The sequence below is a fragment of the Mchenga conophoros genome, linkage group LG10 (assembly GCF_057382185.1).
Source record: "Mchenga conophoros isolate Kocher_MC1m ecotype Shallow Benthic linkage group LG10, M_conophoros_male_GT1.1, whole genome shotgun sequence".
Lineage (NCBI taxonomy): Eukaryota > Metazoa > Chordata > Actinopteri > Cichliformes > Cichlidae > Mchenga > Mchenga conophoros.
Genome location: NC_140535.1, coordinates 36,183,744 through 36,211,025, shown reverse-complemented (window position 1 = coordinate 36,211,025; position 27,282 = coordinate 36,183,744). Strand labels below are relative to the sequence as shown.

At 45.6% G+C, this 27,282-nt stretch overlaps 5 protein-coding genes across 8 annotated transcripts in view; 3 read left to right on the top strand and 2 right to left on the bottom strand.

Annotated features, from left to right (window-relative positions):
* Positions 1 to 2,006, top strand: part of apbb3 (amyloid beta (A4) precursor protein-binding, family B, member 3) — a 10,507-nt gene extending 8,501 nt beyond the window's left edge. For all 3 annotated transcript variants that reach the window (XM_085290048.1, XM_085290049.1, XM_085290047.1), the window contains 3 exons: positions 61 to 176; positions 256 to 435; positions 587 to 2,006. In XM_085290048.1, the coding sequence (XP_085146174.1) occupies positions 61 to 176; positions 256 to 435; positions 587 to 847 (557 nt within the window). In that variant the 3' untranslated portion in view covers positions 848 to 2,006. The remainder of the gene's footprint in view (positions 1 to 60; positions 177 to 255; positions 436 to 586) is intronic.
* Positions 2,007 to 2,144: 138 nt separating this feature from the next.
* On the top strand, positions 2,145 to 7,900 carry LOC146566419 (uncharacterized). 2 transcript variants are annotated; one of them, XM_085290105.1, is made up of 7 exons: positions 2,145 to 2,774; positions 2,857 to 2,912; positions 3,394 to 3,492; positions 5,346 to 5,389; positions 5,583 to 5,721; positions 6,109 to 6,252; positions 6,333 to 7,900. In XM_085290105.1, the coding sequence occupies exons 3-6, from the start codon at positions 3,423 to 3,425 to the stop codon at positions 6,225 to 6,227; spliced, it is 372 nt and encodes a 123-aa protein (XP_085146231.1). In that variant the 5' UTR covers positions 2,145 to 2,774; positions 2,857 to 2,912; positions 3,394 to 3,422; the 3' UTR covers positions 6,228 to 6,252; positions 6,333 to 7,900. The 2 variants fall into 2 exon arrangements, with proteins under 2 accessions (XP_085146231.1, XP_085146232.1); XM_085290106.1 differs by having other exon boundaries at positions 2,846 to 2,912.
* Positions 7,901 to 12,137: 4,237 nt separating this feature from the next.
* On the top strand, positions 12,138 to 13,765 carry LOC146566418 (GTPase IMAP family member 4-like). The gene is made up of 2 exons (XM_085287888.1): positions 12,138 to 12,162; positions 13,335 to 13,765. Exons 1-2 carry the CDS (start codon positions 12,138 to 12,140, stop codon positions 13,763 to 13,765), a joined length of 456 nt encoding a protein of 151 aa, XP_085144014.1.
* Positions 13,766 to 14,413: 648 nt separating this feature from the next.
* Positions 14,414 to 18,505, bottom strand: LOC146566417 (hepatitis A virus cellular receptor 2-like). Its single transcript, XM_085287887.1, has 5 exons — positions 18,415 to 18,505; positions 17,943 to 18,284; positions 16,802 to 16,896; positions 15,918 to 16,023; positions 14,414 to 15,426 (listed from the first exon to the last, which is right to left on the bottom strand). Exons 1-5 carry the CDS (start codon positions 18,503 to 18,505, stop codon positions 15,347 to 15,349), a joined length of 714 nt encoding a protein of 237 aa, XP_085144013.1. The 3' UTR covers positions 14,414 to 15,346.
* Positions 18,506 to 21,531: 3,026 nt separating this feature from the next.
* LOC146566416 (GTPase IMAP family member 7-like) lies at positions 21,532 to 26,476 on the bottom strand. The gene is made up of 3 exons (XM_085290065.1): positions 26,380 to 26,476; positions 23,705 to 24,251; positions 21,532 to 22,391 (listed from the first exon to the last, which is right to left on the bottom strand). Exons 2-3 carry the CDS (start codon positions 24,246 to 24,248, stop codon positions 21,739 to 21,741), a joined length of 1,197 nt encoding a protein of 398 aa, XP_085146191.1. The 5' UTR covers positions 24,249 to 24,251; positions 26,380 to 26,476; the 3' UTR covers positions 21,532 to 21,738.
* Between the last annotated feature and the right edge of the window lie 806 nt (positions 26,477 to 27,282).

Genomic DNA, 27,282 nt, shown 5'->3' with positions numbered 1-27,282 from the left:
AGTAGGAGTGTTTTAATATTGTGTGATTAAAAGGTTAAAGGTCGCTGATGTGTGTCGCAGGTATGGAGGTGTTGAACCGAGCGATAGAAAGCATCATGAACTCCACAGACCGAGACGACTGGGAGCCGACCGTGATCCACGTCACCGATAACGTCCTGTCTCTGTGGAAAGGAGAGGTACAGTCCTCGATGCACATAGACTTCAGGTCAAAGGTCATCATGGCTGTGTTTAACCCTCCTCCTGTCGTGCTGACAGGACGGCGACGAGCCATTCTGGGAGTGTCAGGTACGCTTCCTCACCTTCCTGGGCGTCGGTCACGACAGCCACACCTTCGCAGTGATCGTGGACGGCGGCACGCAGCAGTTTGAATGTCACGTGTTCTGGTGTGAACCGGACGCTGGGATCATCTCCGAGGCCGTCCAGGCTGCGTGCATGGTGAGAGATGCAGGTCACGGACATCACACTGATCACCTGACGTACACTCAGAGTTTCGGTTTGAGGACTTTGTTGATATATTGCATAAATATTGATCATAAGAATAAATCATTCCTCTGGCGCCCTCTGTTGGCTGCTGTTGCTCCTTCAGGTCCAGTATCAGAAGTGTCTGGTGGCTCAGACTCCTCCCCCAAGGACCAAATCATGGCGTGCAAACCCGTCAAAGGTGAAACGGGCCAACTCCATGGATGGCGCCGCCTTCCCTCCCCTCACATCCCGTCACCATGGCGGCAGCAGCTCCAGCATGATGGCGCAGAGGATGGCGAAGGGTAGCGGCAGCAGCAGCAGTGTGAGGAAGGGCATGATGGCGTTTTTTGAAACTTTCCGCAACAAACAGGCCGCCACGTCCTAATGATGAAGGCGGGACCACCAGAGCCCCCAGGGGTTAGGGTAGCTGATTCTCCAGATATGTTACCCCTGACCACACTGGGCCTCCAGACCGGCCTCTGATTGGCTGAACTCTGTGCACATAGGGCTCTGGTGGTCCGCCTGGCTGAGTGACATCACCAGCAACTCCAGAACACGATGCTTGGACCACAAACACACCTGAATCAGTCGCTGTGATTGATCAGCAGGATGAGTGAAGGACGAAATCGATCAAAACCTCCACCAACACGTCCGAAAGTTTAAAGGCTAGCAGGTTCATCGCTGAAAACATCCATCCACACCATAAACAAGGCTGAGCCCTGACCTTTGACCCCTTCAGCTCCATCTGTGCACATAGAACCGAGGTTATGAGTCGTAACTGAAGTTCATTTTCTTGTTTCCTGTCGTCACAGCTCCTCCCCTCGAGGGGCGGAGTCACATCTGCTCCTCCTAACTGTGAGGCGTTTGATTTGAGAGGTAACATCATCAGTCTCTGTGTGTGACTGATGATGTTAGAGTTACTCACAGTTACTCACAGAGTTCAGGTGAGGCCGTGGCAGTCACTGCCACGGCCTCACCTGAACTCTGTGCGGCTCTCCAGGGTCTGTCACCACCACAAGCACAAACGAGCACAAACGAGGGAGGAGCAGAGGAGGTGGCGATCGGCTCAAAGGGTAACAGTGAAAATCCGCCCACGTTAGTAAAAAGGACCGCTTCACATCCAAGGTGGAGGAAGACTTCCTGTAAACAGAGGACACGTAGCAAAAACTGTACAGACGCGTCTGTTTGTTCTGCTTTGAGCTTCATTATCGTGTTTTAAAGCTGCACTGACTAACTCGGCCACCAGAGGGCGATGAACACGCGCTGGAGAAACAGACTGAAGATAAACTGGCCTGTTTCCTGTGCTGAAAGCAGCAGTTTGCATGCAGGCATGAACTGAAACAAATGCCACGCCCACAGTGACATCTGACTCTCCTTCTGCTTCCTGATTGGCTGACGTACCCTTAAATAGAAGCTGTGCTGTATTTACTGTTATTAGGTAAGATTGAGTTTCTGAGCATCTGACAGGCTGTCGTTGTTTCCTCGCAGTAAAAGTGATCAATGATGTCATGTATAAATGAACCAATAATAAACTGATAAAAACATTTTTTTCTGGTATGAAACTCGAGCAACAGCTGTTTAAAGAAATAATTTATATGTAAAAAAAATTGTATTTATTTTTTACACATTAAATTAAATAAAAATGTAAAAAACATTTATAATGAATATAAATATTTTAAAAGTAAGCACAAAAATCATACAAGTAATAAAAATGTTAATAAAATAATAAATCTTATTAATACAAATGTAAAACATTATTATCTATGAAACAATAACACATATAATGGGAAAGAAAAATCGATATTATTATTGTTTGTGTAAAACAAAGACAACAAATAACAAAATAATAAAACAGAAACAGTTAAAAACGATTTTAAAAAGTGAAAAATAAAATATTAAAAATGTAAAAAAGACAGAAAAACAGAACCAAAAATGAAAAATATTGAAAAATTAAAATACGTTCAAAGATGATAAATTATCAACAAAAAAATAAAGAGATGAGGCTGAATGTTATTGATCAGTGATCAGTTTGTATGAGCAGATATCTCTGAAGCTGTTTCCAGGGTGACTCCTGAAAGCTGCAGACTTTATTTGGCTTCCTGTGAACTAGTCTGAGCCCAAACGCTGCAAGAAAAACAAACAGGAAGCCACCATCAGTGGAGCAGGAGGAGGAGCAGGAGCAGGAGGAGGAGACCTCTGACCTCACCTCCTCTGCCTCTGGCAGCTGTCTGCCCTCCTCAGCCCGTCAGTCGTCTGTCAGCTCACCGGAGAGAAAATCAATGATTTAGCAGAAGTTTGTCTTCAGCTGGAAGGTGAGTTCAGATTCTGTCACACCAGACTCCATTTAAAAACCACACGTTTAAAGGCTCTGTGATGACTGCAGGTTTCTTACAGGCGGGCAGCAGACTGAGGTCAAAGTTTCCTGGATTCTGACGTTTTTTTGCAGTGAGGTGGGTTAAACAGAGACGAACTGAAGAGACGACACTTTGAAACTGTAAAATTCCAGAAGTGTAAAATGAATTAGTTTGGAATTCTTAGGATTGCTTGTAAAACCTTAAATTGCAGGATTCGTGAATGGAGTCTGGTTATTTGGTTAAAATGAACTTTCTGTTGTCTGGTAATAAAGTAATGACGACTAAACTGAAGCTCTGAAGTAATTATGGGAAACCTTGAGTCCCCGTTCAAACATCTGAAAGCTTCTTTGTGTCTCAGCTGGAAGTTTTGTGCTGTGCAGACGGTAATAAGGCTCAGCTGACACCAACAATCCTGAGCGTGAATAAAAACAGTGTTGACAGAGAGGTGGAGGTCTGTGGGAGCAGATTGGATTATGGAGCTGTGAGGCAGCGTTCACTGACCTGACTCTGACTCAGGAGACGCGTCAGCATCCACGCTCAGACAGCCGCTCAGTGTCTCTGCTCTCCTCTTCTACAGCGACGCCATCAGCCGACCGTCCCTCCAGGATGAGCGCCGAGCCTCCGCCGTACCGTCCTCACTTCCCTGAGGGCCCCTCGGCCCCCGTCTTCTCTCCAGGTCTGTCCTCTTTTATCTTTGACATCACTTCCTGTGTGCAACAGCGCTGCACAAGTTTTACTCTGAAAGACACAAAACTGGCTTCATGTTCAGCCACAGAGGTCAAAGGTTGGCATGTGCCATCACCAGTGATGGGCAGTAACGCGTTGTAATGAGATTACTTTTTTCAAGTAACGAGTAAAGTAAGGGATTACCATTGGAATAAAGCTAATTAGATTACCGTTACTTTCCCGTAGGAACCCTGCGTTGCTAAAACCGTGATTTTATTGCGAGAATGTCTCATGACAGTGACGTAAGCGAGCGCGACGTTCGTGACAACAGCTGTGTGCAGATCAACAGTGGTAATATATCGAGTGCAGAGAGAGTATGAGCGTGCAGCGTTTAAAGCGTGGATGTAATCACATTACTTTGAGTTTGATTCCATAAAAAGTGACAAAAACATTAGTGTCCGCTGTGCGTGGGAAGAAAACTTCTTTTTACAGCGAAAAAACCCCTAAACTTCCAACAAGCACCGAGTGCCGGATCCGCCCACTGACATGACGGCTGTGGCACCTCCACCCGCCCCACTCCTGCTAAACAGGTGACAACAGATCTAAGAGCGACTCAGAGCTGCTGAGGCTTTGATTTTACTTCTTTCTGCTGTTTTACTTGCATCTATTTGAAAGAGTGTAAATAAGACTGTTGTATACAGTGTTGGTCAAGTTACTTGAAAAAAGTAATCAGTAACTAATTACTGATTACTTCCCTCCAAAAAGTAATCCCGTTACTTTACTGATTACTTATTTTCAAAAGTAATTAACTACTTAGTTACTTTTTAAAAACACGATTTAGATCTTTCAGCCCAGTTCTGCTTTTTCTGCATCATCATCATACAAAATGTAATCAAATGGAAAAGTCTCTTTTTAAAACTTTATTAGTTTTAACCTTTTAACTTGTTATCTTGTTTATCATGACTCTGGTTTTACTGGCCGATCAACACAGTTTATAAACTGGTATATGTCACCTTGTTGCTTTGTCTGTAAGTGGTCATGTGATTGACCACGACTCCTTTATTCTTCCTCAGTCAAACAGCAGCACTCGTGCGATTGTTTTGCCCCCTGAGCTCCAGCTGTTGTGCCAGAAAGTGATGGTTACCGTCCGCAGGAGCGCAGCTGCTTAAAGCTGCAGCGTCCTGATTCTTACAGCTACTTCCTGCAGCTGATATAAGCTGCAGTGAGCTGAACACAGCTTCAGCCGTCTGTTGAAAAACAGTAACAGACCGTTTTTCCTTGTTAGTAACGGTAACGGTGTTGTAACGATAGGAATAGTAATTAGTTAGATTACTCGTTACTGAAAAAAGTAACGCCGTTAGTAACGCCGTTGGTAACTCTGTTATTCCCATCACTGGTTATTAATTACTAATTACTTTTTTCAAGTAACTTGACCAACACGGACCATCACTGCCACAGCAACAGCCTTTATTAAAGTCATTAGTTAAAGTTTAGTTATGTGATGAGCTTCTTCTGCCTTTACTCACACGGGTAGAGCAGGGTGGAGGAGGAAGGAGGGTGGAGCAGGTGGGAGGAGGAAGGAGGGTGGAGCAGGGAGGAGGAGGAAGAGGAGGAAGGAGGGTGGAGCAGGGAGGATGCAGGCACACAGGCGGCTGAGGTGCGTTCACAGGCGGCTGAGGTGCGTTCACAGGCGGCTGAGGTGCGTTCACAGGCGGCTGAGGTGCGTTCACAGGCGGCTGAGGTGCGTTCACAGGCGGCTGGGACAGAAGAATTCAGTTCAGGAAACCTGCAGAATCTGAGCCAATCAGCTGTTTTCATTTCTCAGACTGAGCTTTAAGTTTTGATCCTGTTGTTTCTTTACAGCTCTCGCCTGTCAGCCTGGCTTCTTCCCCAGCTCTCCGTACCAGGTACCCAGCATGCACTGCTGCAGCATCCTGAGGATCATCAGAGATTATGAAGCTTCTGGTTTTATATTTCAGCCTCTTTTCAGTTTTAGGATTTAAAAATTCTTTGACTGCATGAAAATAAATTTTTCTTCAAATTAACGAACTGTCACATGACCATCAGTGTTACTATGGTAACCACGTGTTTCCTCTGCAGACCTTCCCTCAGTCCTATTACCATGAACATCCAGGTTACATGGCTCCGATGACCCCACAGAGCACCTTTGGGACCCAGTCGGCCTACCAGGGCAGGCTCGACGGGCCCCCAGGGGCCTCGTACCCACCAAAACACGCAGGCAGGTCAAAGGTCACGACACAGAGAGCTCAGGCAGGGTCAGCAGTTTGTGTGTCATAGTGGGGAAAAATCTTCCTCCTCCATCCTCAGCCTCCACCCTCCCTCCTCTGCACATGCTCAGACGACCTCAGCAGCTGCGAGTCTGAGTCGTCATGAACACATAACCACATAAAAGAAAATACATATAAAACAAGAAAAACAAGGTTTTCTGATTGGCTGTCCCTCACAAACAGGAGGCGGGGCTTCTCTGATGGCCATACAAGGATTTCTCCTCTCTATGACATCATACGGATCCCAAAATAGAAAAAACTGTAGAGCCGTCATAACTGGTTGTTATACTGGGTATGCATCCTGCAGGCTTTAGTCATGTGACTTCCTGTCCTTCCAGTTTACGTGGTGGATCAGCAGCAGGATCAGGGCGGCGGCAGGAAGTCGTGTCTGGCGGTGTGCTCGACTCTCCTGTGCTGCTGCTGCCTCTGGGACCTGCTGACTCGGCACCTCTGCTGACCTCTGACCTCCTGTCACACAGCAGGTATGAAATCAAACAGTTCAAGTTTGATTTTCTCATCAACACCAAACTGTTTTTATGTTCTCATGTTTCTCCTGCGACAGGCTGTGGACCTGTACAGGTGTACACGCCTCTCCACCTGCGTAACTGGGATAGGCTCCGCCCCCTGTGACCCTAATAAAGATAAGAGGATGGATGGAAGTTTGTTCAGTATTCGATGATGAACTCTTTCTCTTGACTTCTGAAATGATTAAAATACAAATGTTTTTGTTTTTTATTTTAATTCTTCAGCAATAATCAAAATATTTGCTGTTTGTTTGTTTTAAGATGTTAATGTACAAATTGACTGAACTCCAGAAACTCAGTTTGATGTTTGCGTCAGTAGAACTGCTCCAGCTTTATGACACACTTCATCTTCTCTCTGTTAAATAAACTTTTTCAGACACATTAATGCGTCTTTGTTTGTCTCTGCAGGGTTTTTATTTCACGTGTTTAACAGAAGCTGCATTTGAAAGGCCACTCAGCTTAAATAACTGATAAGGTTTGAACTTTGATTCAAGGACCACAAACACGAGGTAAAAACTCTTTATTTTATACATGAAGTATGTGATGGTGTTTACAGGACTGCCCTCCTCTGATTGGTTTAGCCTGCTGTCAATCTTCTGCCTGCCGCAGACAGATCCAAAGTTTTACTGCTGTGATGCTCACGTTTGAGACTTAAAGCTGATAGGAAATAATAAAAGCCGAGTGATGAATTCAACATTCAGAGAGTTTGAAGTAATAGCAGTAATGAAAGATTTATGATTATTACATCGTCTCAGTGCGACATCATGCAGAGGAAAAAGTTGTTTGATCTTTTATGACGGCTCTTATTTTCCATCTGTTCAGGAAATATTATTTCGTCAGCTCTATGTTGATGCACTGACCATTGCTTACTTCTAATAGTCACTTTATAATGACATTTTATTCATTTAAAAAACATTTTAATTACAGTGAAGAACATTAGTCATGTTGTCCTGTGAATGTTTTTTGTGTTGATTTTGTTCATTTTTTAAAATCATGCATGAAGTCAGACTTTGTTCCATCTTAGAAAACAAAACATATCAATAATATGAATCCATCACCTTCAAATAAGGAACGACTACAATACATTTTCATTTCACCGTGTGTTATACATGTATAACTATGCATGTGACAAATAAAAAACCTTGAACATTTTTCAGGGTCAGAAATTCATTTTTATTTTTTCACACTGACTTTGTGGAAAACTTCATTTGTTTCACAGCTCAGTAGAAGAACCTGATAAACTAAAATAAAATGTAGAAACATCATTTGTTGGGTGGTTAAACCAATACGTCCTCCTCTGATTGGTCCAGCTTGGCCTGCTGAAAACACGTCCAACCTTCTGGAGATCAAATTAATTTTAAACTTATGTTTTAATTTAATAACAAGTTTAAAATGCTAATAAAATGATATTTATGTTGTAGTACTTCAGTTTGACCACATGAGGGTGACTTTTAATCATCATCAGATTAACCTGCTGTTGCTTCTACTGTTTGGATAAAAATGCTTTTGTACACACTATATTTGAACATGTTTTAATAATATAAATACTTAGCAATAAGTCAAGAATAAAAATATATATATTTATATTTGTAACTCTGAAGCGCTCTTGCGGGCACCTCACGATGCTGGGTGGAGCATCCACAGCTGTTTACTCCGGAGGAAACCTTGTGAAAGGACTCAGACACGAGTCAGTGATGCTCACTGCTGACTGACGACAGCCACACTGAGATGCTGAACCTTTCTGTTTCTGCCTTTCTTAGCTGCTGTTAGCCTCCGTTAGCCGCTCTTAGCAGGCGACGTCTTTGAAGTGGCTCAAATGTTGTTAGTGACTCGGACACTTAGCTGTAAGCTGCTGCAGTTAAGTCTTTTCTCTGACTCCTCCCCTCATCTGGTGGCGTTTCTCTTTGATTTCTAACATTAAATGTAAAGAGTCGCTTTAATGTCGGTCCCCTCGTGTTCGGTTCGTTAGTCTCTTCTGTACTGTGACTGCTTTTTTTTCTTCACTGTTTTGATGTTTTTGATATTTTGTGACAAATAAAAATCAGTAAAAATCATTTTGTCAGCTTTGTGTTGCTGAGCTGAAGAGCGCCTGCAGACATGAAGAATGACCTGTAGGGAAACTGCTGACACTTGAAGAGAAGCAGATTTCTTAAGCTCGCTGAATCTCAGCAGGTGACACTCTCATCACAGTCGTCCACAGGCGACCACGCTGAACTTGTTTCTGACACTTTTGTGGATGTTTGAATGTAACACAGTGATTAATAAACAATAATGTTTATTAAACACATTTTAATTATTCTGTGAAATTAATTTGACCTGAACTGAAAAAAGAGAATTAAAAAACCAACTTACCTCAGTCTGAGTCTGTGTCGTCATCGAGTCTGTGGCTGTGACATCACTTCCTGTTTGTCCCGCCACGGTCATTATGGTGGTTAAGATACAGTACAATACAATTTTATTTATATAGCACGTTTAAAACCAGGGGGGCACACCAAAGTGCTTCACAGCGAGGAATAAAGAGTAATTTACAGTAAGTCATTAAAACAAGTTAAAATAGAGAAAGTAGAGAAAACAAACAAAAAGCATTAATAAGTAGAAACAGGGAGAAGTCATGATTATCCAGAGAAACGAGCAGCGATACAGCAGTTAATGAGCGGTGAGGATTAGCAAGTCAGAAAAGCTTGAAGGTTGAATAGGTAACTTTTCACGCGTGCTTTAAAGGATTGAATGGAGTCAGAGGTGCGATTGGTAGCAGGAAGACTGTTGCAGAGGTTGCAAAGGCACGATCGCCCCTAGTCTTCAGACGGTGCCTGGGCTGGGCCAGAAGCAACTGACCAGATGATCGTAAAGAACCTCTGGGAGTATAGAGACCGAGGAGGTTGGTGAGCTAGTCAGGGGCAAGGTTGTTCAGGCATTTGAAAGTAAGCAGCAGAACTTTAAAATCAATACAAAGTTTAATAGGCAGCCAAACAGAGAGCACTGGAGTAATAGAGGCAAACCTTCTAGTTCCGGGTAGAAGACGAGCCGCCGCAGACTGAGTCAAGACCAAGTTGAGACAAAAAGGTCTTTAAACTGCAGCCAGATGCTGCTTCGTTTACGGGTTTCAGGCATATTTCTCTGTGCTGACCCCTTCTGAAGTCCACCACCAGCTCCTTGGTCTTGCTGACGTTCAGCTGGAGGTGGTTGTCCTGGCACCACGATGCCAGATTCTTCACTTCATCCATGTAGGCCGCCTCATCGTTGTTGGAGATGGCACCCAACACCACTGTGTCGTCAGCAAACTTCACAATGGTGTTGGAGCCATGGGTGGCCACACAGTCTGAAGTGTAGAGGGAGTAGAGCAGTGGCGAGAGGACACATCCCTGAGGTGCTCCTGTGTTGATGGTGATGCTGTTGGAGAAGCACCTGCCCACCCTCACCACCTGAGTTCTGCCAGTGAGGAAGTCCAACACCCATGCACACAGACGGCTGTTAAGTCCCAGATCCCTGAGCTTTGTGAACAGTCTGCAGGGCACTATTGTGTTAAACGCTGAACTGTAATCAACAAACAGCATTCGCACATAGTTACCCTGTTTCTTGTCCACGTGGCTGAGAGTGGTGTGTAGGACGTGGGCGATGGCATCCTCTGTGGATCTGTTGGATCTGTAGGCGAACTGCAGCGGATCTGTGGTGTCTGGGATGGAGGAGGAGATGATGTTCTTCAGCAGCCTCTCAAACACCTTCATTACTACCGAGGTCAGTGCAACTGGCCGGTAATCGTTCAGGGATGAGGGTTTGCTGTTCTTGGGCACAGGGATGATGGTGGATCTTTTGAAGCATGTGGGGACCACAGACTTCGCCAGGGACTCGTTGAAGATGTAAGTGAACACACCTGCTAAAACTAGAAGATTTTGCCATGTTTAACAAAGCAATAAATAAGTAAACAACTAAAAAGGTGCATAGTCTGAGGGGAGTGGTCAGGAAGGCGTCTGGACGTGGCCGCGCCATCTTACAACATCCATAGTTTGTTCACTGGGACACTGGAGAGGTTAAAACCTAAATTCTTGGGTCAGAGACTTTAATGGAGACCGGGATCCCATTACCCATGTTTTTACTAGTTTGAAGGACTAGTATTTAAAAAGTTCGATTAAAAAAAGAACCTGCTCAGTCATCCAGGTAAGGAAATCTCAAAAGGTTGATTCTGTTCATCTGGACGTTTTCAGTGGGAGAAACGTTTCTGTCACGGACCCGGCTCTGGGGACTCGGGGTCCGTGGGCAGTGGGGACTATGACTGTTGTTGTTGTTGTTGTTGTTATTATTATTATTTGGTGTGTTGTCTGCACTGCCCCTGTGCACATCTGTATGTAGGTTTAAGTTACAGGCACCTTCAGCCCTGGGGGCGTGGCCTAACTTGAGGGCTGGCCACACCCGAAGTCCTGGCCGCACACCTGCTCCTCATCTGGGCTCGTCGGGGGAGCTATTTAGATGAGCGATGGAGCTTCCACCGACGCTGGATTATTGCGTTTGACTACACGTCAGTCTTCAAGCAAGTCAAGCGTGAGTGTATGCCTGCTGGGACAAGTTGTAACGGCTGCCTCTATTGTTTCCCCCTCAGGAGGAGTGTGGGACGAGAAGGAGCAGTGAGCACGGGGAGTGCAGGGACACTGGGGCAGAGAGCACTACACGGGAGTCTGGGAAACTGGGGATTTATTGTTGTTTACTTCACCACCTTGTAAATAAACACTGTTGCACTGAAGAGTCCGGCGTTTGGGTCCTGTTTCCCCACCTCCCCACGGTCTGCCAGCCAGACTGTGACAGTTTCGTCATCATCAGGTGACTTCTTCAGTCTCAGCTGACTGCAGGTTTCCCATCTGTCAAAGCTAGGAAGGCACCTAAAGAAAGCTCCAGGTGATGCAGGAAGTCAGCTGCTGCCTAAGTGCAGGAGGAGTGCCAGGATTTAAACATCGGGGAAACCAAACAACCTCTGGCTGAGAGGATGCACAACACAGCAGAGCCACCTCGTCAGGCCACGACTCTGCAGTCTGTTTACACCTACAGGCCAGTGGACACTCTTTCAGTGATGAGGATGTAACATCCTGGACAGGGAGGAACGCTGGTTTGAGGGCGGAGTCAGGGGAAAGACCATCTCTGAATGGAGGAGGGGCCTAAGGGTACGTCTGTCACCATCTTACATGCTGTGATTGCAGCCATTCCCCAACTCTCTGTGAATGGGACTCATGGTTATTGATCAGTGGTCATGAGAATTTGCATATTAATGATCATAAACTGACCTCGCTGTTCATTTAGAGACCGTGAGGGGCCATCCTACCCTTTCTTAAAGAAAGGAACCTCAGAGCTGTTCATTTGATTTCTAAACCTAATGTCCTTGTAAATGTATTTAAGAAGTGTGAGGGACCCCATTAGGGAGGAAATAAGCAGGGATTAAGAAACGTGGGTCCTAGTGTTGCTACTGAGTGTAACATTAGGTCTAATGGCACTGTGATTCAAGCATTAGCGCAGCTCACTATGTTTGACCGAGAGCATTCAGGGATAAATGACCCGTCCAAACAGCACCTGCAGGATTGTCCGGCGAGCGTGACGTTCACTTCAGATCTGTAACAGCAGCAGAAAAATGGCTGTTGATCACAGGCTTTGTGCTTTGCTGCACGCACACTACAGCAGTGATGTACCACACACAGATGGAGTCGCTAAATTACACAACTGCTGACGTGCAACCAACAACTACCTGCTTCTGTTTCCTCCTATTCAAAGGGAGGCGCTAACAGCAGACTCAAATTGTGGTGTAACAAAGAGGAAACTATTCAACAGAGACACAAACCACACATCAACTGTAAAAGACGAACATGGCCAGCAAACACAAGCGACTCGGCAAGTACATTTAAAAATAGCAATGTAGAAAATGAGTGTGATTAAAGAGTGATAAGACTCAACACTCACTTTACCTTTCTTTGATCTTTTCCTCTCACTGGTTTCCTTTGTTTTTACAATAGTTGATGTTTTTCTGTAGTTTTTATTGTACAATATGATCTAAACACAGGAGCAAAACAACCAGTGTAAACATTAACTGTTCAAACAAACCCTCGATGGCAGCACTTTGTGGATGACACGAGGAGGAAATGTGATTTCAACACTTCTGACAGATGCAGAGAGAGCAAGTACAAACCTCTGTAGCTTCTCTCGTCTCCGGCAGATTCACGTTTAAACGATCAGATCGACTTTTCTGACGAGGAGACGTGTTTAAAACTCAAAGTTTGATCTCTGGTGTCTTTTCAGTGACAGATGCAGCAGCTCCATTTCCTGAATCACCTCGTTGTACAATAAATTTAGTATATTTAATGAAGTCAGACAAAGATTTAACGTCGATACTGCGAGTCTGTGAAAAACAAGCCGTCAGTGGGAAGGCCACACGAGCCTCGCTCTCCTTGAGCTTCAGACTCACATCCAGATGTTTTCTTTAAATAGAAAAATATGCAGTATGATGTGTGGTGTGACGTGGGGCAGGGATAGGGCCACCTCTACATCACAGCTAAGAGAGTGAAAGATCTTAATGTTCTGACGCGATCAACAACTATCAGAGAGATAAACAACTTTTCTCCATTTCATAATAATAAAGCATTTTACTCTTAATTAAGACAAATAAAAATATAAGTTTGATCAATGCATAAATATTGTGTGAAAAAGTGACTTCCCCTAAACCTAATGACTGCTTGGGCCAGTGGGGACAACTGCCAGTGAGTCTTTCCCACCCAGGGACTCCAAGAAGGCGGGGTACCCTGAACCGCCACTCGGCGCATACGTGAAGACGACGGTCAGGGCGCCTGGAAGCGCCTCCTCCTGGCCTGTTTTTCTGTACCTCCTCAATAAACTGTGGTGAGAACAAACTATCTGGTGCTTGAGACGTTATGGAAATGTTACAATAAAAGAAATGGAAATCAGGAAGGTCAAACACGTTCTCACACTGCGAATGCGGCTTCACCGTGACTTAGTCCTCAGTTGCAAAATGTGGTGAAATCACTGAAGTTCTCTACTTTCTTTAACAGAGTCAGAGGAACCACAAAAGAAAGAGATAGAAGAGAAACCAGACCTCAGGATGGTGCTCCTTGGAATAACTGGATCTGGTGCATCAGGAAACACCATCTTAGGAGGAGACGATGCTTTTGAATCTAAACCATCTCCGAACTCGGTAACTTCAGAGTGTCAGAAGGAAATGGGAGAGTTTGAAGGTCAAAAACTGGCTGTGGTCGATACTCCAGGTGTGTTTGATAATGTTCAAACTGAAGAGGAGATGAAGACAGAGGTCAGGACAGCCATCTCCTTTGCTGCTCCGTGTGGACAGATTCACAGAGAGATTCACACCATGGCCTTGTTCACATGTGGAGATGACCTGGAGCGTGGGAGAGTCACCACAGGAACTTCCATCAGGGAAACTCCAGCTCTCCATGACTTCATCCGTCAGTGTGGTGGAGGATAGCATGTTTTTAACAACAGAAGCAGAGATCCTGCTCAGGTCAGAGAGCTGCTGGAGAAGGTCAACACCATGGTTCAGGGAACCGGAGGAAGATACTACACCAACGAGATGTTTGAGAAGGCAGAGAATGCTATAACCAAAGAGATGGAGCTACTTCAGGAGGACAGGCTGGGCTAATGGCCACTGAAGCAAGATATGAAGCAGAAGGAACAACGAGTTTATTCGGGGCAGCTGGAGCTGCCGCTGGAGTCGGTGCTGCGATTGGCACCGAGCTTACTGTTGGAGCTGCAGCTGGTCCAGTGGGACTGTTGGTGGGAGCTGCACTGGGTCTGGCAGCAGGAGCTGCAGCAGGAGCTGCAGCGGGAGCTGGAGTGGGAGCTGCAGTAGGAGCTGCAGCGGAAGCTGCAGTGGGAGCTGGAGTGGAAGCTGCAGTAGGAGCTGCAGTGGGAGCTGGAGTGGGAGCTGGAGTGGGTCGTACTACTGCTGCTAAAGTCAGGAAGCAGGCGTGTATTACACAGTGAAGAACAATCACTCAGCAGCAGCTCGTTCAAGTCACATCATCAACACAATATTCACCAGTCTTCATCAGTGTCATCATTTTTATTATCCTATTTGATTTAAAACGAATGATTAATTATTATTGATCATGTTAGTTTGGGGACATTCTTGAACTGTTCTCTCAGTGAGAACCTCAGATGATGTAAATCGTGTTTTAAAGCCTGGTGAGTTTGCTTTCTTGTGCTGTCAGAGGAGAAAGTGTAGAAGAAGCTGCAGTCAGCAGACGTGACAGTAAAGACCGCCTCTAGGGTTTCTACCTTATAATATGTAGCATCTGGAGTAAGTAAGACACATTTTATTTATAGCACATCTGTTAAGACGAGGAAAGTGTTATTTATATGGCGTCAAATCCCCACAGCAGCAAGGCGCTTCATGTTGTAAGGTAGACCATACACCATTAGATGTTATCCACAGCGTGTCTTTGTCCTGTCTGTGGGAAGTTAAACCTGATACCTGTCCAGGGGGTAGGATGGGCTCCAACCGCTCCATGACCTGAAGTGGAAATGCAGAAGAGAATGGATGGACTGAGATTCTTCGTCAGCAGGCTGTGGCCTCTGCTGGGACCATGTCTACGGCCGTGAGCTTAAAGCGTGAAGCTTTATGCATCTGGGCCCAGCCTCCATAGCTTCTGCTGAAGGTTGCAGTGCTGTACATAGACAGGTGCTGCTGTTCTTTCAGATGTGACCCACACTGGTGACTTGCTGCTTCCTGTCAGTTAATTAGTCTGAAGCAAAGCATGCTGGGACTGGATCTGTCTGACTCGAGGTCAATTGAATAATTGTTACAGGAATGTGTTCAAAGTGTCTGTGCTGATCCGCACAGCTCGTTCATGTTATTCATCAGTAAAGTGGAGATGTCCTCCTGTTGTTGCAGCACATCATTGTGGGGCTGCCGTCAGGTCTCAGCTGACTGTTCAACTGTTCAGACCCCACAGGGTCTCTGCCCCCATGGTGGGAGCAAATGCACCTGACTGCACAATCATGATATGATCAGCTGTTCCCTTCATTCAGCTGTTCAAGGGGATCTTTACAGAGGACTGCCCTCCTCCTTGTCTGATTGGTTCAGCCTGATGTCCGTCTGCAGTCTCTGATCCCGCCTCCAAACCCCTGCAGGTGAATTTAATCAAATAAATGATTAAAAAAAGGTGTCTGTCTTTGTTCAGTCTGATGTGAAATGGAAACATATGGAGAGATATTTAATGGTGTAATACCTGAGTCTGACCACATGAGGGCGACATTTAATGACCGTCAGACTGAAGCTGGTGGAAACAATCACGTGAAACAATCGTTGTGTGTGTGTGTGTGTGTGTGTGTGCGTGTGTGTGTGTGTGTGTGTGTGTGTGTGTGTGTGTGTGTGTGTGTGTGTGCGTGTGTGTGTGTGTGTGTGTGTGTGTGACACATCTTTGTGGGGACAAAAGGCATGTTTGAGACTCAAAATGTAGTTTTAGTGTCAGGGTTACAGTCTGGTTAGGTTTAGGCTCAGGGTCAGGCAGTCATGTAAGACGCCAGGGTAAGCATGATGTCAATGCTCCACTAAGATATGAAAACAGGTTTGTGTGTGTGTGTGTGTGTGTGTGTGTGTGTGTGTGTGTACTGACTGTGAGCAGTCAGCAGAGCAGGGATGAAGATGATGAAGGTCAGCCTCACTGAGTTCCAGATGAAGTTTTCCAGGTGGTCCTCCTGCTGCACAGCTGTGATCCTCACCTGTAAACATGAAGTCATGTGACCTGTGAACCAATCAGCAGCCTGAAGGTGAAGCTGAGGTCAGAGCAGCAGCAGGACGTCCCTCCCATTAAAAACACCAACAGGAACATCAATCAATCAATCAATCAATCAATCAATCAATCAATCAATCAATCAATCAATCAAGCCTTTTATTTGACACATGCAAAGTCTACACCAGCAGTAAAATTGGACCCCCCCGACCCCGTAATGTGGAAAAGCAATGACATGTAGAATCCAATGGGAAAGCAGAGGAGGGAGAAACCTGCACTCAGCACGAGAACAGAAACAAAAGAAGCTCCTCTGCACAGAGAGCACACACATGTTCACGTCACAACACCACAAGCAAGGGGTGGGTGAGGCGGTGAGCCGATGTAGACGCAGTCATGATGATGCAATTATTACAAGCCAGCTCCATCAGCAACCCTGTTATCATGGTTTGAAAAGGTAGCTGTCTTCAATGTCCTCGATCGACAGTCTTTCCAGTTCCTCCACCCGTCCGTCGTGTATCCGGCAGGGAGCGTCCCTCCAGGACACTCGGGCTCTCCCGGGCCCAGACGTCTCGTGGAGAGGAGGGTGTCAATAACATTCTCATCACAGTCGTGATCGTGTTGAGCTCATTTCTGACACTTTGGTGGATGTTTGAACGTAACACAGTGATTAATAAGCAACAACATGTTTATTAATCACATTTTTACAATTCTGTGAAATTCATTTAACCTGAACTAAAAAAAGAGAATTAAAAAAAGGCCCAACTTACCTCGGTCGGAGTCTGCGTCGGCATTGAGCCTGTGGCTGTGACATCACTTCCTGTTTGTCCCACCACGGTGGTGACAGTGGTGAAGATGTGAGGAGCTAAACAGAGTTTGAGTTGTTAATTGTTCAGTTTTACAGTTTTACAGGAAGTTAGTGTGTAAGACAAAGATGGATTATTATGAACTGACAGTCATGCAAAGCTGCTGTGGTAGATGGAGCTGAAACAGCTCAGCTTCATGTTTAACTACATTCTGAGTTTACAGTGGACGTGAAACACCACAGCATGGAGGCTCCAACCAGCTGGCACACATTTAACTCTTCAGCAGATCAACTGTGTGTGTGAAGCTGCAGTCCAATCAGTTCGCACAGATTTCCACAGGAAGTGATCGGCACTATTTTAAGGTAATATTGAGGTTTGATTGAACCTCCAGTTATTAAAAATGTCCTTGTTCGAGTCGTTTTCCTAAACCGTCCACAGGAAGACAGACTAAAGACAGACGGACAGCTCGAGTTTCAGTGAGGATGCAGGTTTGGGGAAATCATTTCCTCCTTCTGTGTTGTTGGTGAGTGGATTACCTCAGAGCAGGACCGTGTGTGTGGGTGATGTGCTCGTGGTAACGGGTCTGTTTGGGCGTTGCTGGGATTCATTTTCATCTGTAAGGCTGATGCTGCATCGAGTTTTAGACGTAGGCTGTTCCTGTGATACCAACAGACACAAGACTGAGAGACTTCACGGGAACGTGGACGGGTTTGTGATGCCTGCAAGACCACAGGGCCACAACTCTGCCGTTATGGGATGCATCCTGCAGGTCTGAGAGGGGAGCGAGAGGTGGTTGCCATGGTGACGGGAGTGTTGCTTGCAGAAGTGTTTCAGAAAGTTGCAGAAGAAGAAACGTGAGCTGGATCTCTGCCACATAAGGAGAACTTCTGACCAATCACCTGAGAGTCCTGTTTACCACACATGATACTGTCCTGTGTGGGGGCGGGGCTCTTTGTAGCCGTTGTTTAACTTGAACCTTCAGCTGCTAGTAAGCTAAGAAAATGCACTTTGAGCATGTTCGTCTCTGAGTGAACATGCAGCTCTGGACAGGAACACTTGACCCTGATACGACGGGATGTTGTCTTTACATTTACAGCTTCCTCACCTGTGACGACGCTCACATCGATGTGATGCTTCTCATCGTTGAACCAGCCGGGTATCTCCACCCTGCAGCCGTATCGTCCAGCGTCTCCCTCTGTCAGGCTCTTTATGGTCAGAGAGACGTCTCCGTCCTCCAGTCGGCCCAGCAGCTCATACCTGCTGGAAGCTCTGGTTAACACTCTGAGTCCATCTGTGGAGATCAGCTGATTGGAGCAGCCTCTGGCTGGTATCTCTCCTCGCTGCCAGCACGCTGACAGAGCGCCGTGATATTTGCTGTCATATTTACAGGGCAGAGTGATGTCTTGACCTGTGTGACCTTTGACCTCCACGCTGTCACATTCACAGACTGGAAACACAGAAACAGGAAGTTAAAGACAGTTTGATTTTTTATTCAAAGAATAAAAAAGTGATTTTGTTCAAATAGAGAGAGAGCCGAGCAAACAGAGCGACAGCAGGAGTGACGGAGGCGTACGTGCCTGACAGGAGGACGAGCAGCATCACAGGAAGCCTGCTTGTTTCCCCGCAGGCTGCTGAAGCCCTCGGAGTCTTCATCACTCTGTAGAACATCCAGACATCATCAGCTCGCCCGCTCTCCTCTGAAACACTCTGCAGGAGTAAAGAGCCGGACAAACCTTCAGTCTCAGAGCTGCTCCGTGTCGTTCTTCTTCTGCTGTCACATGACTCTGTGGTTTGCCATGTCCGCCCTTCACTTCCTGCTAACAGCAGCTCGTTCTGCAGACCAGCCACAGGCTCAGAGATGAGTCAGCTTTTATTGACCTGCAGGCAGAAGAACAGACGTTCAATATTTCAGATTCATTCAGATTATTGATCCTTAAATACTCGAGCTGGTCTCTGGCTCGTTGTCAGCGAGATCGGTCAGACGCTCGTGTCCTCAGTATCCTGCTCAGAGGCAGAGGACGCGTTCAAGTACAGATACCTGTGAAAACAACACTGCAGCACTGAAGCAACTTCTTTACTGAAAAAGTGCCGGTGTTCTGGGCATACAGCCTACCCGTTGTTTCTGAGCATGTGCACGGCACAAAACCCCAACTTAACAGCATCTGGCTGTAATTTAACACAACTCCTTTGTCATATTTGTAAAACAGTTAAATATTAGCACTTTATTGAAGTGGATACTTGATTTTTTTAAGCCATTGTGAAATCGCTACCTGCTTTTTGCACAAAACTGTTGAATTTGCAGCTTTGGTGAAGTGTACTTTCAAGTTAATGGACACATTTGATGGTCTCGAGAAAGTTATTGAGGTTGCAGTGCATTCATGCTGAGGGAAATATTCTAATTCGTTAATCTGTGTATGGTATGTTAAGTCTATCTAGGTAATGTGGTTATTTAATAGTGTCATGGTTGGCTGTGTGGCAGGCAGGCAAGCAGGAGTGGTGGACCCAAAATGCAGAACTCAGACATGGAAGTGAGACTTTAAGCGCAGCTTTATTGCTGGGAGAAACCTCGTACTAAATAAACTCACTAAAAGAAAAACAAAGGTCGTAACAGTGGAACTGAGGACTGAAACACTAAACTGGAGCAGGTGACGAAACACTAGAAACACGGAAGCAGAACACACAGCTAGTTGAAGGTACAACGCAACACTGACACAGAGAAACACAGGGCTTAATTACACAGACGGCAGTAATCAAGGGATGAGAGACAGGAGGGGAACACACCTGGGAGAAATCACAGCTGACGAGACAGGGGAAACGTAACCTCAGCACACTCACATGAGACACAGACCTTCACAATAAAACAGGAAACTCAGACACGGGGAACCAGACAAGACGCTGAACTAAACAGACAGATTCACAAACAGACGGGGTGACGCCATAGACAGACAGAGATACAGACGCAGACTCAGAGGCAGACCAAAGAGAACTCAAACAATAATAATAATCATCATAATAAACTAGAAATGATAATAATAAACTTAAAGTGCTGGGTCACCGACCCAGGACCATGACAAATAGGTTAAATTATGTGCATTGTTTGCTGCACATAGAGGATTCAGGGTCACCTGGTCCAGCCCTAACTATATGCTTTAGCAAAAAGGAAAGTTTGAAGCCTAATCTTGAAAGTAGAGATAGTGTCTGTCTCCTGAATCCAAACTGGAAGCTGGTTCCACAGAAGAGGGGCCTGAAAACTGAAGGCTCTGCCTCCCATTCTACTTTTAAATACTCTAGGAACAACAAGTAGGCCTGCAGAGCGAGAGCCAAGTGCTCTAATAGGGTGATATGGTACTACAAGGTCATTAAGATAAGATGGGGCCTGATTATTTAAGACCTTGTATGTGAGGAGCAGGATTTTGAATTCTGGATTTAACAGGAAGCCAAAACAGGAGAAATCTGCTCTCTCTTTCTAGTCCCTGTCAGGACTCTTGCTGCAGCATTTTGGATTAGCTGAAGGCTTTTCAGGGAGTTTTTAGGACTTCCTGATAATAATGAATTACAGTCGTCCAGCATAGCGACATTAGAAACAGTCTCACTGACTACAAGAGTTTTTCTCTCGCTCCTTTGGACTTAAACTCGCCATGGTAACCTTTTAAATGCCCTTTTTTTCTGGTTCTGATTCCCGGGACAGTCGTGAGTGTGAACACATACCTGCTTCAGTCTGACTGAAATTCATCACACCTGAACAGGAGTGTGTGTAACACTGACACACACTCAGTGGGACTCACCTGCTCAGGTGAAAACAGCTGACAGTCACTCGCCTGATGTTACCGAGGACTGTGCTTTACTTTTGCTACGTCACTTCAGGAAACATGACACCATCAAAATAAAAGCACAGACACATCACGTCTGCAACAATAATAAAGATGAGTCGTGTTATTAGTGCTGTAATGAACGTGAGCAACATCCATGTGATTCACTTTGAAGGAGCTGAGCGGGTTTGGGTCAGTGATGTTTCAGGAAGCAGAGGCCGCTCACAGACCTCACAGCAGTCAGTGGATGTTTCTGTGCACTGCAGAGTAATCGAGTAATCCACGTCTGTTCACAGAGAGGCTCAGAGTCCGGCTGGGGCTCAAACCTGAGCACAGGACCACTTCTATTAGTTTCACCTTCACAAACACAACATGTGAACTGCAGTCGACACAGTTTACTGCACTAATGCTGCTGCACAATCACACACAACCATTAATCTGGAACATAACCTTCAGAGTCAACAGGAAGAAGTTTTATTGCAGCGGGTTGAGCTGTGAGTGTAACGGCTGCTGATACAAACTGAGCACATCAGCAGCTTCTGGATGAAATGCAAACAGTTATGATGAAGGTGTACACGATGGTGCTCTTTACTTTGAACGCTCCGTCGCTATGAATTATGGGACGGCGTTTCCTCCTCCCCTTCACAAAGGATGCTCCAGTGTCTCCTCTGCTGAAGGACGCACGGAAGCTTTGTGATCCCATTGGTCAGAAACTGTGCAGGTCAACAGGGGGCGCTCTGCTCACTGCTGACGTCACAGTCACGTGACGGTTGAATGAAACATGGTTTAAACTGCTGACAGGAAGTTTACATCAACACTAATGATATATATAACCAACAGGATCCAATCAGAGGAGCTGATCAATAACATCACCAATCAGAATGATCACAGGATCAAACAGCTGTTTAATAATAACAATCACATGATCAATAATCAGACTGTCAGTTTTTAATCAGGTTAAATGAACATTTTCCTTCTTTGTCTTCATGACGATGATTAATAATAATTAATGATGAAGATCAGTGAAGAACACACTGCGGCTGATTCTCTCTCTGAAGGCGTCTCCTCTCTCTCAGCCTGTCTGCTAACATCTCATGATTCTCTCTCAAGTCGTCTCCTCTCTTCTTCTCTGATGGCTCTCTCAGCCTGTCTGAACATCTCGTTGGTGTAGTATCTTCCTCCGTTTCTCTGAACCATGGTGTTGATCTTCTCCAGCAGCTCTCTGACCTGAGCAGGATCTCTGCTTCTGTTGTTAAAAACATGATATCTTCCACCACACTGACTGATGAAGTCATGGAGAGCTGGATACTCTGTGATAAATTCCTCTATGGTGACTCCCACATCCTCCAGAATGTCTCCATGGGTGAACAGGACCATGGTGTAACCTGCTACTTCTTCTCCAAACATCTGCTGAATGATTCTCACTGTTTCTTCTTTTTCTTTAGTGAATCTGCCAGGCTGGATCACAACCAGGATCACATGAGGACCAGGAGCAGCCATGAAGACACATTTAGCGATCTCTCTCTTACTCTCCTCTTGACTTCTACAGGTGTCAAACAGAGGTGGAGTATCAATCACAGTCAGGGTCTGACCGTCAAACAGACCGGTTTCTTTCTCACACTCTGATGTTACTGAGACATGAGATGGTGTAGATCTAAAGACTCTTCTTCCTAAGATGGTGTTTCCTGCTGCACTCCTCCCAGCTCCTGTTTTCCCCACCAGCACCATCCTGAGTTCTGCTCCACCTGTAGGAGAAGATCAGAGCGTCATGAGTGGAAGTGTTTCCTGTAGTTTGTCTGCAGCTCACAGCCTGAGAACAAACTGACACTGGTCATGTGACCTCAGCAGGAGATGATGTCAGAGCTGCTCACAGCTCAGTAAAAACAGGTCAGCTAACACAGGAAGTAAGCCTCTGCAGGAGGAGCTGATGGAGCAGCAACATCAGTGACCCGTGAACGACCCCCACCCAGCCCACTAGACATCTTTGGAAAACAGACCCCCGACACCCCCACCCCCATCAGGTGCAGTGTCAGTTTTGGCCGGCGGTCATCGGTTCTGTCCAATAATATGACGCGAGACTGGAGTAAAAGACGTCCATGGATTGGCACTTTATTAAAGACGGAGCATGACAACAGCACGAACACTACCTACAGCTAAACACAATGGCTTCCTTTTTACTCCACCTTTCCAGGTGAGCATCCGGACTAGCCCAAGTGTGGGGTTAACTAACCAACATGAAAACAACCCTCCACACAAACAAACATACAATAACATTAAAGCACATCACAAACATACATGTTTCCAACACGTACTATAAACAAACCAATAACATAAGCTTCCCCCATTATTACATAAATTAAAACCCTCTTCATCCACACTCCCTAACCCGGCACACTGGTCTGCTCCAGGAGCTCTTAAACGGGTGATTGAGCCGCTTTTGCTCCACGAGATGAGGTGGTCATTACCAGGCTTAGACTGGGACATTGAGCATTAAATAAAACACTACAGATGATAGGAGAACATGAGACGGGGCTTTGTGGAGTGTGCCAGGAGGAGGAGACAGTAGAGCATGTAATTCTGCGGTGCAAGGGTTATGATGTGGAGAGGTCAGTTCTGCAGAATAGATTGAACTCTGGCTCTGACACAGGATGGCCAGCCCCCTGTCTCTCCACCTTCACAAGCTGTCGATTTAATCGTATGTCAAATAAACCCAATAAAAGGCTCCATAAGCACTAATGTGTTTCCTTTATTACACTATTTTAAATTCCCAATCCAAGAATTAATCACTAACAATACCAACCATGTACTGGAACCCTGCTCTCCACTACCTGCAGTATGAAACACCAACAGTGTACTTTAACTATGATACTTTAACAGTGGTCTGCAGTAAACTAAATAACCAGTCTGACACATTTCCCTGAACAGCAGTGTTTCTTTATCACGTCGGTTTGTTCATCCTGACATGTTGCAGAGATTAAATGAGTAGTTGAACTTAAAATCAGTGTAGATCCAGCTGTCAGCAGCTGTTCGCCCACAGCAGCATCAGGTCAGCTCTTACCTGTGGGGAGGTGTCCCGCCTTCAGCAGCAGCTCTCTCACTTGTTCCTGTCCTCCATCTTTGTTGTTGAACAGGTGATACGCCTCATCGAACTGTCCCACGATCTGTGAGAACGAGCCGTCTCCACCTTCATGCACAAAGTCCTCCAGAGACCGATCCTTCAGCAGATCTCCTCCCGTCAACAGCAGGAAACTCTTTTCCAGCCCTCGAGGCCCGACCGCGTTCACGGCCGCCCTCAGAGCTTCCTCCTGGTCCACGGTGAACCGACCGACGCTCAGCACCAGCAGGAATAGGTGAGGTCCGGAGGACCTGAGGACGTCCCCACAGAGCTTTCTCAGCTGCCGCTCCCACCCTAAAACTCCCGGCGTGTCCACCACTCGGATCAGCTTCCCAAACACTCGTCCCGTTTCCTCGCCGATTCCTGTCGTCACCGCTTTGGAGGAAGTCTTTGACTCGAACGCTGCTCGTCCTAAAATAGTGTTCGCTGAAGCACTTTTACCCACTCCGGTTCTACCGAGGAGGACGATGGTGAGATCTGGATCCATGACCTGAGAACACACACACACATTTCTGCTGTCATTTGAGTTTCTCTCTGTGTGTCTGTGGAAAGTCTCCTGTGACAAAGTGAACTGAAACCAGCTCTATCTGTGCATGAAGCCAGATAACACACACCAATGAGTTCAACTGCAGGAATGTCTTAAAGACATAAAGACCTGGATGGCCGCTAACTTTCTGCTTCTTCATTCAGATCAAACTGAGGTTATTGTACTCGGCCCTGAAAAGCTTAGAAATATGGTATCTAACCAGATTCTTACTCTGGATGGCATTACCTTGGCCTCCAGTAACACTGTGAGGAACCTTGGAGTCATTTTTGACCAGGACATGTCCTTCAATGCACATATTAAACAAATATGTAAGACTGCTTTCTTCCATTTGCGCAACATCTCTAAAGTTAGAAATATCCTGTCTCAGAGTGACGCTGAAAAACTAGTTCATGCATTTATTACTTCCAGGCTGGACGACTGTAATTCATTATTATCAGGAAGTCCTAAAAACTCCCTGAAAAGCCTTCAGCTGATCCAAAATGCTGCAGCAAGAGTCCTGACAGGGACTAGAAAGAGAGAGCAGATTTCTCCTGTTTTGGCTTCCTGTTAAATCCAGAATTCAAAATCCTGCTCCTCACATACAAGGTCTTAAATAATCAGGCCCCATCTTATCTTAATGACCTTGTAGTACCATATCACCCTATTAGAGCACTTCGCTCTCGCTCTGCAGGCCTACTTGTTGTTCCTAGAGTATTTAAAAGTAGAATGGCCCCGCCCCTCCCTGAGCCTGGTTCTGCTGGAAGTTTCTTCCTGTTCAAAGGGAGTTTTTCCTTCCCACTGTCGCCAAAGTGCTGCTCATAGGGGGTCATATGATTGTTGGGTTTTTCTCTGTATGTATTATTGTGCGATCTACTGTACAACATAAAGCACATTGAGGCGACTGCTGTGGTGATTTGGTGCTGTGTAAATAAAATTGAATTGAACTCTCTCGACTCAATCACACTGGCTCTGTTTATTACTAATCACTGTGTAACTGCTGTATATTCACAGTAACTGCCATCTGCTTACACGTGTATTAAATTAAGCACACTTACACAGACTGTATATAACTACAAACTCTTCAGCCATGTTGATTTGTTACCTATATTCGCTTACAATGGTTATTTCCAGAGAAAAGACACAGGCAGACTACGCCAACAGGATCTGAGTGAAATATTAATGTGTGATATTTGTTAAAGATGTATTTCTTTGCCGCACAGCAAGAAGGTCCTGAGTTCAATTCCAACATCAGGCCGGGGTCTTTCTGTGTGGAGTTTGCATGTTCTCCCCGTGTTTGCGTGGGTTCTCTCCGGGTACTCCGGCTTCCTCCCACCGTCCAAAGACATGCAGCTTGTGGGGATAGGTTAATTGGATAATCCAAATTGTCACTAGGTGTGAATGTGTGAGTGAATGTGAGTGTGAATGGTTGTCTGTCCCTGTGTGTTGGCCCTGCGACAGACTGGCGACCTGTCCAGGGTGTACCCCGCCTCTCGCCCTATGACAGCTGGGATAGGCTCCAGCGCCCCCCGCGACCCTGAAAAGGATAAGTGGAAGTGAATGGATGGATGGATGTATTTCTTTGTTATGGGAAGAAATATTGAAATCATCATGAACAATAGGCGTGGTCATTTCTATGACTTTGTGTGTATAATTTTGCATCTTTTACTGAGTAGGGCAAAAATAAATACATATTATCATTTCATTTATTTTAAAGGTTTATTTGCAAATCACAAAAATAGAAAGTTACAAATGTGTTTTGCATGAAACGAATTCAAACGTGGTGCAGATGTCTGTCACAAATCTGGCTGTGAGCTCTGGCACCTGACCGCAGGTGGAGCTAGCTGCTCGGGAGGATTTGATTTTTTTTGTCATTTCGGTAAACACTCCACACCAGTTGGTGGCGGTAATGCACCATTTTGCTATTTGCCAACCGCCAACGAACCATATACAGAAGAAGAAGAAAAAGACGCTAAAGTCTGTCCAAACACATTCCGTCACCTGCCCGGCTCACAGGTGAGTTCAGTCGCGACAGGATTCGGATCCGCTTCCTGTCCACTGCCAGCTGAACTCACCTGTGCAGAGAAACACGCACCTGTCTCCGTGTCCGCGAGCTGCCTGTCTCCGTGTCCGCGAGCTGCCTGCCTCCTTGACTTCTGCGGAGCTTCAGCCGTGAAGAGGAAGTCTCTTTCAAAATAAAAGCACCGCTCTCTCCTCTGCATGATCAGGATACACGCGTGCAACCACCCCACAGTGAATGTGGAATATCCTCCCGAACCTTCCTCGGGTAACATACATGTGTAATTATACACGTGTGATGTGTCCTGTAGATGTGATGGTCACAGTACATCAGGGTTATTGCTATTAAAAACACAACACCCCCTCTAACCTACCGGAAGTGACGTGTTTCCTACCCAGACACGAAGTAAGCGTTTAACTTTAGCAACATGAAAAGTCAAGCACATAGTATTTAAACCAAGTCAGAAGAATGTGAGGTGCGTTTTTCAAAATAAAACCTCAGTCCGTGAGCACGTAGAAAAAGGAGCCTGTGCTGTTGGTCCCGCTGCAGCAGTGCTGGCTGTACTACAGAGCTTCCTCACCTCTCTTCTTACACCACAGACTGTCTGGCTCAGTTCAGCTGTATTTGCCTGCTGCACAGTAAGAATCAGCTGACTGAGCTTTTATCTCTGTTTGACTTTGTAATGACAAAATCAAATCTCTCCATCAAACATTTAAACTGAGGTTGGTTTCCGTCTAAACAAAGAGCCCACAGCACTGATAATATAATCCCTCTGTTATGGAGGGACAAACAGTTTTTATTCCAAAATACTTCAAATAACTAAAGTAGTCCCGACTTTAATGATCCCCTCCTGTTCTACCTGTGCAGGTGTTGTGGAGGGGCCACTCCCATCACTGTGCCCCCTCAGCTGAGTCCTACTCACCTGGAAGTTAAATGCAGTCGTATGATTTGGTCGTGAACATGTTAAATACTCAGACT